The following is a 10,407-nucleotide window of genomic DNA, read 5'->3' as shown; positions in this document are numbered from 1 at the left end:
GCTTGTCTACAAATGTCAATTAATGGTTTTCCTAACAGATGACAACAAAATAAGTCTATTTTTGCTTATTCATGAATGTAATAAACAGAATAGTTTGGGATAATTATGGGGTGGCAATGCTTTTTCTTAGGGTGGCAGTTGCCACTCAACGCCACACCAGTAGATCTGCCCCTAGCTGTACTTAAAAACATTAGAAGTCAATGTCCTCTTTTAGATGTAAGTGTGTGTGTTTGCTGTTGAATTGAAACAATGTGAATTTACACCACTTTAACATTTTATTTAGAAGTTGTTAAAATAGAGCATGGAGGAGTAGTGATCACATTGTGGCTGTGGGCTTGTTAGGGTGAGGCCCCATCCACTTCTCTCCTGGAATATAAAAAAAGAGAATGAATGAATGAACAATGAACAGTATGTCACAGTACACTCACATTGACCCGCTTTGAAACAGCAACATTAAAGGCACAATATGTCATTTTCGCCGCTAGAGGGCGCGTATTCAAAATAAACAAAGAAGCAAAGGCGTAGTTTGATGATGCTGTGACTGAGTGTGGAGTCATGGGAGTTGTCGACTTCATCCCCACAGCTGATGCAATCCGACGGGACTCGGGCAGAAATCATGTTCATGGATGAGCTAAAGATTTATTAACATAGTAGAATGAAGCAGGGTGAGGCTGAAAGCCGTCGAAGTGAAACGAGGCCGCTGAACGAGCGTGACACACTGCTCGAAAGCAGCGGAGCTTTTATTATGTCACAGTCAACCGCTTCCACTCCTTCCGGTCGTGCGTATGTGGGGAAAAAAGCAGCGCTGTTTTATCATACTAGATACATTTGAAAGTTCTGTTATAATGCTACTTTGTGCGGTCTTCACTGGTCTATTAAAACACATAACATATTAAAGCATCTTTGGTGTTTCCATGTTTTCTACAAAACAAAACCAGAAATTGAGGGGAAATTGCTTATTTTGCTGGATTTAAACATTCTTCGAAACATTTGGGATAACGTAAGTACACAAGTAAGCAAAATATGTAACACTGTTCTAGTGGCTTTTGGATATTTTAATATAAAAAGATCAGATATATTGTGGCTTTAATTGGTTTAATTGCAGGTGAGTGACAATTCAACTATACCAATGAGGCTAGTATTTTGCTGCCTGTCTTGACTGGTGGACTTGCTTATAGGGGATGTTACGGTTATGGAGGCCCCGCCTTAAAGCCAGAGGCAATATGTGACCCTGCCTGGAGCACAAAACCAGTCTTAAGGCGCTGGGGTATATTTGTAGCAATAGCCAAAAATACATTGTATGGGGTCAAAATTATAGATTTTTCTTTTATGCCAAAAATCATTAGGATATGCCAAAGTTGTCACGGTGCATGCGGGGAGATGAAGCGAGGACTCAATTGCAGGAGAAATGGTTAGCATCTTTGGTGTTTCCATGTTTTCTACAAAACAAAACCAGAAATTGAGGGGAAATTGCTTATTTTGCTGGATTTAAACATTCTTCGAAACATTTGGGATAACGTAAGTACACAAGTAAGCAAAATATGTAACACTGTTCTAGTGGCTTTTGGATATTTTAATATAAAAAAATCAGATATATTGTGGCTTTAATTGGTTTAATTGCAGGTGAGTGACAATTCAACTATACCAATGAACAATGAGACTAGTATTTTGCTGCCTGTCTTGACTGGTGGACTTGCTTATAGGGGATGGTACGGTTATGGAGGCCCCGCCTTAAAGCCCGAGGCAATATGTGACCCTGCCTGGAGCACAAAACCAGTCTTAAGTCGCTGGGGTATATTTGTAGCAATAGCCAAAAATACATTGTATGGGGTCAAAATTATAGATTTTTCTTTTATGCCAAAAATCATTAGGATATGCCAAAGTTGTCACGGTGCATGCGGGGAGATGAAGCGAGGACTCAATTGCAGGAGAAATGGTTATTTTAATAATAAAAATGAAACAAAAACAAACTCAAACCACCCCGAGGGGGAAAAACAGACAGGCAGGCCTAAAGCTGCACCACATGCAGACACGAAACACACACAATGAGAAATGACGGATCAGCACAGGATGACAGACACCAGGAGAATAAATAGGAAACCAAACGAGCAGGCTAACGAGGGAGACACAGGTGGAGCAACTTATACAATAACTAGGTAACAAGATGGGAGGGGCCCGACAATAGACAGGAGAGAGCACATGGCAACAGACAAACACAACACAAGCCATGTGCTCCCAGAACACAGTCATCTGGTGGCCCTCCTGGGCACACTTGCTGAAGACTGTGACAAAAGTAAAGATCATGTTCCATGAAGATATTTTGTAAATTTCCTACTGCAAATATATTAAAACATAATTTTTTATTTGTAATATGCATTGCTAATAACTTAATTTGGACAACTTTAAAGGCAAGTTTCTCAATATTTAGATTTTTTTTGCACTCTCAAATTCCTGATTTTTAAATTGTGGTATCTCTGCCAAATATTGTCCTATCATAACAAAACATATATCAATGGAAAGCTTATTTATTCAGCTTTCAGATGATGTATAATATACATCTCAAAAATTGTTTTGTGGTCCAGGGTCACATATAGCTGCTCTGCCTATAGGTAGCGCCGACCCTGCACATCATAAATCCGTCTTTTTGGCAAGTACCAGATAGTCTATGGAAGTAATGTAATAAAATATCTTTAATACTACTGAATTTGAATTTATCATGATAACAATTTAATAAAAGCAAACTACTAATTATAAAGCTTTCATTTCCATGATTATTCAAACGGAATAAATACAGAAAGTGAGCAAAGAACCTTCACTTTATCAAGTTTAAGTTGAGAGTTTAAGCACTCTCAAAAAATAAACTCTTGTTATAATCAATGAATCTGTATATACTGTGAAATTAATCTCTTAAATTCTACGTACATCTGCACTTTGTTGTTTATCAGAGAACTGGCAAGAGTGCAGAATTCAGTCAGCGCATGCAAGCACTGAGCAAAACTCTGGTGTTTCAGAGATGACTCATCTGAACGAGTCCGATTGCTGGCCATTGCATTCATAAGATCAACAGTGTGTGATCAGTTACAATGCTCAACGCTGTTAAACGTGTAAAAAATATGGGCGACAGCCGTGATAGATTTATTTTAACTGCACAGGGGCATTTTTTTTTAAAATAGGTAAAACATTTTTGCACCCAAAATTGTTATACCATTCCAGATACCATTCCAAATTTAGGGGCCACCCCCACATTTATTGTTGCTCACTCCAGACACAAGTATAAAGTCTTTGCATACATATATGAAATTTATGAAATGTTCACACACACTTGAACACACTTCTTATGCTCCACATACACAAACACTTACGGCATTCTAATACGTGGAAGGTACTCTTTGAATTTTAAAAACAGTATGTGGGATTGATTTCATGAGCGTGCTGTGTGTACAAACAGTCTTTTATGAGACTATAAGACTGTTGCACATGTGTGGCCAAGACTAAATAAATGAATCACTCTATGAGACAACTCGTTTGAGTTATTTAAAAGATAAGTTCAAAATCAAAGAATTGTTCATGGACAAACCACGACTAGTTTACACTTTTTAACATGACAGTTATTGAAGTAACTTTTCTAAAAATATAAAGCATAACGTAAATTTGTAAAATAATTGACGATGGCATTAGTCAAACTAATTGTTAATAAAGGTTATTGGGTAATTTGTTAACAGTTTACATCCCTAGTTCATAGTTACCGATGCGTTGAGCCATGAGCTCAAATCTGTCAGAACCAAAGAAGACCTCAGTCTTCCCGTTCACATCACACACGATGAACGGAAGACCAAAGACCATTTATTTACCACTATGAAAAGACAAAGGGTTTAAAAACACAAGTAAAAGGCACTGACTCGATAGTCCAGTGCTTCTTGTGTGACACTCTTCAGCTTGTCTCTGATTTGCTGAGTTTGGGAAAGGATCAGAAATTCTTCCACCTCACTGGCTGAGAGACCTGCCTTTAATCCTGCCTGTGCAAAACAGAAAGGTAAGCCTATAGTTAACACACTATTTTATCAAACAGTAGTTTGTTTTATTATCTTTCCTACTGGTTTACTATAGATCAATATGCCAGTCCTCACCTTGGTGCTAAAATGAAATTGTTTCATATGCATAATGGAATGGAGTAATAATTTAAAGATTATCACGTAAATGTTAGTGATTGTTTTCTCATTTAGTTTGATTTAATTTCTTAATCTTGGGTATAGGATACCTCAATTAATGAGGCAGGCTGGGTAATGTCCTGATGAGTGCTCCAGACATTCTTCCAGAGCTCTCTAGACACCCTTTCCACCAGCACGCCTCCCTCTTTTTCCTTCTCAGCAACAGCTGTCACAAAACGCATCACATCCAAAGTGCCTTAGTTGGAAAGAAAGGGAGAAAAATAGATTAACTGTGATTAACCTAAACAACCAATGTTTACGTAAAAATGCAAAATACCTGAAATTTTGTAATTTCTTTTTAAATAAACAGAAAGACAGATTATGCTTAATTAATTTACAAAAACAAAGTTTAGCACTACTTGCATGCCCTTGTAAGGGACCTCACTGGCAGGGAAAAATCTTTTCCAAAAAGTTTATAATAAAAATGACTTTAAAAACTGTCCACAGTATTGTTCTTCTATTTGAGTGAGAAATCAGCTTAAAGTATGTCTTAAATTGGGAATGTGGTCATGAGCCATCATAAAGAGAAACAGTGGTTGGAATACCTTTCTTACAAGGTAAAGGTGGATTCACAGGGACCCCAAAGAACTCAGACAGCTGCTTCAAATCTGTAACCATGTAATGAAACTTATTTTGGACCAATCCAGGTTCCTGGTTACCTAGAAATAAAGCAAAAATGTTTTGTGACATTGTGAAGAAAATCTCAACAAAAGCAACAAATTGTTTGACATTTACCTGAACCATGAAAGACTCCCCCTAAAAATGCCGGTTTGAATTTGAGGTCAATGTTCCAAACATTTCTATAGCGACACAGCACCTTAAAACACAAAATCAACACACACACAATACTGACACTGCATAAGCACCGATGGCATGGCAATGAATATACTAAGCATAAAAAACTTTCGCACCTCAAATGCCAGCCAGGAATAAGGAGAGATAACATCATAGAACAGCTTGACCACTTTTCTGGAACTGGACATCTGTAATAAGTAATCACAATATAATATTCACACATCCAAACACATAAGTATGGACTAGAATATATATCTATTATAATAGCATTTACAGGCATGATGGTACAAAACCCTTGCTGTGTTCTTGTTCTGATTCCTTTTAATGGGAGAAGAATGGAGCTGCAGGTCAGAGATCTCGAAAGGGTCAGGATCTTCAAACAAAGAAACACATAGGCAAACCCTACCCTCAAACTTAACTGTCTGTCTTGTACTTCCCCTTTTGAATGTTCTCCAAACCTATCTGGAATTCTTCTCCCTTTTTGGAAATCCCTTGTCTGTCACCATGTCTGTGTTTAATGGTTGTTGGCAAACCAGCTTAGTTGGGATCACTGTTTCATATGCTTTGCATCTTCGCACATGCTGTACACTCTTAAAAATAAAGGTGCTTCAAAAGGTTCTTCAAGCGATGTCATAGAAGAACCATTTTTGGGTCCACAAAGAACCATTCAGTCAAAGGTTCTTTAAAGAACCATCTCTTTCTTACCTTTTTGTAATCTGAAGAAACTTCTTTCACCACAAAGAACCTTTTGTGAAACAGAAAGGTTCTTCAGATGTTAAAGGTTCTTTATGGAACCATTTAGACAAAAAGGTTATTCTATGGCATCGTGAAGTACCTTTATTTTTGTCTCTGGGAGTTCACACATACTATACCTTCCTGACTATAGTTTCCCAGTTCCAAGAAAGGTTCTACCATTGTTCCCTCTATTTTTTTTCTTGCCGAGCAAAACTTTTCACTATTTGGTGGACATTTTGGCCACCTGAGCAAACATTCTTTATACCAGACCTGATATAGGCTATATCAAACATTTATTAAAAAAATAAATAAAAAAAAGAACAGTTAACTTCTTTAATATTTAATTACATTTTTTAATATAATATGAAAAATGAAGCATATATTGCTTGTGAAATGCCTTTTTGAGGTCAATTATTTATTAGGTTTATAATATAAAAACAAACTGAAGCATTTAAACTGATAGCATAGAATAGAACAGAAAACAAATGAAGCATTTAAATTGAGATCTGTAAGCTAAATGTAAAAAAATTAACGTGAACATGTGAATTCTTATAGTTATTTAGTAGAGTTTAGAGTAGTAGAATTTGAACATTATGCCTACTAGCTACACCTGTGTTTGACTGTAAATGTCTCTATTTATCTACCGGGGTGGCACGGCCCAGAATTATCACAGAATAAAATGTAAATGTAAGCAGTGTTTCATGTGCTACTTTTCAGCCGCGGCGATGACAGAGTAATGCTAAATAATGGCAAAAACACGTCTTTTAATAAACTGTGCGATGGTTGCACGCGCACACAGCGTGCCAATGGCTTCATTAACTCTTATGAACCGGTTATTTTTTAGTCAAAGCCACAAAGCGCGGCCCAGTTCACTAACGAATTGTTTTTACATTTGTTCGTGAATCAGATAATTACTGCTTTTCAGGTAACACAGAAGTCCTCTGAGAAATCTAATCCCGTCCGGCTATGTCTGAGATTCATCGCCTAATTGTTTACTGATCCGATTCTCCGACCGCTCGCTCCACTTTCATCATGAATATAAACCGTAACAATATGAAATCAATAAGAAGATGCCAATCACGGAAACTATCCCAGCAAGCAATAGCCGTCATTTCAACGTCTCGGTTAAGTATAGACCCGATATAGGCCTAGTCCGGCTATGTAACCCACTTCTAGCCCAAATAACCTTGAATTTGATTTCATGTCGTTTTTTGGCAAAATAACTTGAGATGTATGATATTCCATCATGTAAGCAAAGTAACAGCGTTTACAGGGTGTTTGGTTTCATTTCTTTGACATGTTCAATGCTTAACCTGTGCATAGCCACGATTTAGCTCGTAGTCCGAGCGGCTATCTGTAGCCCACTTATAGTCAAACCTGATTCACTGTAGTTTTTGGCCATGAGATGGTTGATATCCCATCATGTTCGCAGTGTCAATAATATCTACAAAGATATACATGTAATTTCATGACATGGTCTATTTGTAGCGACGATTTAGCTCTAAATTGGACGGGATACGTGTAGTCTGCTTTTAGACCACCTGGCGAAATCGAGGCAATGTGTGGTCTAATTTTAACGGCTTGGCTAAAGCCCTATACCAGTAACCAGACCAGCCATGAGCATAGCCAAAATAGCCTTAAAATTGTTTACATGTAATTTTCGGCCACGTAGCTTCTTATCAAATGCAAGTAAACTTTTGAAACATTTAAATTAGCATTATTTTATATTTTATTTAATTATTTTACAGCAACGTTGCTCCGAGAGTGAGAATCATTTCAATTCTGCACAGAATTATCTGTCATAAACAGCACTGACATATGTCTGGAAGCCAGAAGCAGTAACGTTAACTGCAACCATGGTGTTGTGATTAACATCATTAATTTCAGGGTTTTTACAACCTTTTGAGAGAGAAATTCAAGCACTTTTCAATTACTTTCAAGCATTTCACACAACTATTTCCAGAACTTTAAAGCTCTAAAATGATCCAGTTTGAATGTTATTTTTAATGGGATGACCAAAATATACTTTATGGTAAACAAACACTTATGTAAAATTTTTAAAATACATCAAATCCCAATTATAACCAGTAGACAGCAGCAGAGGAGCACTTATTGGCTTATTAGTCATTCATTTCTACTTTTTCTCTATATTTTGAAAATTATAAAATCACTATTATAAAATATCAAATCATCAAGAAATCAGATTTTGTAACTTTTTTGTGTGTATGAAGTAAGAAAAGTCGCAAAGTGCCTGAACTTTTCTTCAATTTGCTACTAAATCACACATAATCACTGAAGTTGGTCAGTTCCAGTTACTAGAAGAATAATGGTACATTTAATAAAAGTGGAATATATACATTTTCTATACAAAAATTAGATATTGCACCTGTTACTGTTGTTAATAAAAGTAAAATTTGTATGCATCTTAACTCAAGCTTAAATCTGTCAAATCTGTATAAACAATAAACAAAAGAAAAATAAACAAGAAATGTGCATGTAATATTAACTGCACGTATTAATGCAAAACAATAGTAATTTTATGATTAAATGATCTATATTTTAATACTCCCACACACCACCCCCAGCACTACCAAATCTGCTCCTGGCGCCACCATCTGTAGAACTTAGTGGCGCTTGTTGTGCCACTGCTCTCAAGTCTGTTAGTCTGGAGCCCTGTATAGTATTTACAAATACCAGATATGCATTTAAGCAAACTTTGTGTGCATTTTAAAGCAATGAAAATGTCATAATTTTGTATCTGGAGTCCTTGCAGGGAAGGTGTTATCTACTCACAGGTGCTGGGTCATATGAAGTCTTCATAAGAGGCTAGATTAAATAAAATATAATATATTCATATATTCATATATATTTTAAATTCACAATGTGAATTTACACCACTTTAAACATTTAGAAGTTGAAATTGAGTATGGAGGGGTAGTGATCACATATGGGCTGTGGGCTTGTTAGGGTGAGGCCCCATCCACTTCTCCCCTGGAACACACACACACACACAAAGAGAATGATTGGACAATGAACAGTGTGTCACCTAAGATTTTAACATTCTACGGTTAGTTAGGAATGTATGGTTTAAAACATGACACAGCACAATAAATGGTAAATATAAGATATATGGTCATTTAAAAAAAACACAATTATATATATATAAAAGATGTGAAACATCCAGAGTAGTGATGCACATTTTGGCAAATTCTTTGATTATTATCATGGTTAGCACTGGCAACCAATAAGGATTTAAATGGTTAAAATGCTAACAAGCCATAAACAAACCCATGATATAGCATGTGTGATCAAACAGACATGACCAAATCAATTTTCTAACAAATCTTTGCTGTGAAGAAACACTGAATACTTAGAATGCTTTCAATCATTTTGATAATAAGTAAACAAACAAATAAATATCAAGAAAGAACAACATTTAAATGAATTATTAGACTATATTAGAACATAAATTTTCATTTCACAAGTGTAATTTTTTATGCATAAATAACAAACACACTACTTACAAAGTAAATATGTAGCTTAATTTGATAGTTTAGTTATCAGTAACACAATAACTTAACGCATATGTTCCTCAACTCTGAGTACAGGGTTTCTGCAAACTTGAACAAGTTAAATTTAAGACTTTTTAATACCACCTTATATGAAATTTAAGACCTAAACCTGTAATGGAAATACACATTTTATTACATACATATATGTAATATTTAATGTGTATAAATGAAAAAGTGTGGTGGTCAGATAAGTTTAAATAGATTTTTACCTTTTATGGGCATTTTACCTTTATAAAACCATTTTTCTATAAGTGTGCATTATCTTTTGAGTCAAATTCTTACATTTAATCAGTGAATAAGAATAAGACATTTGGGCTGTTACCAAGCAAATTAAATCAGTAGCAACAAAATTCATCTTTGCAAGCCAGATATAAGCTGCATCTGAATTGGCATTTAGATGTATTTACACACTGTTTAATGCAGAACATGAATGCATTTAACCTGCAGTTACAAATGCATAAATAATGTTTGGATATATTAAACATAAAACATTGAATACTGATATTTGAAATCATTAAAAAAATGAAAAGATACTTTAAATGTGAAATTAAAACCGCCAGTAGGTGGCAGTAAGTCACTGTTAAGGGAGTCATTGCGACTGAACCGAATCATTTAAACAGTCGATTCATTCAGGAACTAAACACCGTCATTTTGCTCAGAGACGCAAAACTGCACTGTGGCTTTGTTTGGAATTATTTTTTTTGGCGAAATAGTGCAAAAACAGGCAATATGGTGTCTAAAACGTAAGTCTCTTAATAAAACTTCTAGTTTATTGAACTGTTGTAAAAAATCAATATCACATTTGTATATGGTAATTTTGGGAGAAAAAAAGGCACTCTTCCTTGTGAACTGGAGTATAAATATACACATTTTCTGCCCCCATGTCTTGAATTTGTGATCATTCTGAATGTATTTTAATAGACTGAATCAGGCAGTGATCAGTAGGTGACTCTGTAGGTGTTTTGAATGTTTGTTTGTTTTGCGTCGTGAGAAAATTGAGTAAAATAGCTCACTTGTCATGGTGTTATTTAACTATATCATGTTATGAATAAACTAAACATTGTGAATTTTGCGTTTCTTCTGTTTCTTCTGAGTTT

The 10,407-nt window shown here is 35.5% G+C and overlaps 1 protein-coding gene and 1 pseudogene across 1 annotated transcript; both read right to left on the bottom strand.

The window, feature by feature from the left end:
• Window positions 1–221: 221 nt before the first annotated feature.
• Window positions 222–5,290, bottom strand: LOC107552844 (glutathione S-transferase kappa 1-like). Its single transcript, XM_016234844.1, has 8 exons — window positions 5,278–5,290; window positions 5,120–5,191; window positions 4,944–5,025; window positions 4,754–4,867; window positions 4,259–4,404; window positions 3,901–4,016; window positions 3,747–3,841; window positions 222–366 (listed from the first exon to the last, which is right to left on the bottom strand). The coding sequence occupies exons 1-8, from the start codon at window positions 5,281–5,283 to the stop codon at window positions 317–319; spliced, it is 681 nt and encodes a 226-aa protein (XP_016090330.1). The 5' UTR covers window positions 5,284–5,290; the 3' UTR covers window positions 222–316.
• Window positions 5,291–8,622: 3,332 nt separating this feature from the next.
• LOC107552842 (glutathione S-transferase kappa 1-like) overlaps window positions 8,623–10,407 on the bottom strand; it is a 23,543-nt pseudogene continuing 21,758 nt past the window's right edge.

The sequence above is a fragment of the Sinocyclocheilus grahami genome, unplaced genomic scaffold (genome assembly GCF_001515645.1).
Source record: "Sinocyclocheilus grahami isolate Dianchi unplaced genomic scaffold, SAMN03320097.WGS_v1.1 scaffold459.1, whole genome shotgun sequence".
NCBI classification, from domain to species: domain Eukaryota; kingdom Metazoa; phylum Chordata; class Actinopteri; order Cypriniformes; family Cyprinidae; genus Sinocyclocheilus; species Sinocyclocheilus grahami.
The sequence above is the reverse complement of the archived record's forward strand: the minus strand, read 5'-3'. Positions and strand labels throughout refer to the sequence as shown.

Excerpts from the sequence above, each read along its gene's own strand:
- LOC107552844 (XM_016234844.1), bottom strand. Across the intron at positions 4,405-4,753 it reads ACCTTTACCTTGTAAGAAAG|GCACTTTGGATGTGATGCGT; the intron begins GTATTCCAACCA and ends TTTCCAACTAAG. Across the intron at positions 367-3,746 it reads GCTCATGGCTCAACGCATCG|GAGAGAAGTGGATGGGGCCT; the intron begins GTAACTATGAAC and ends TTTATATTCCAG.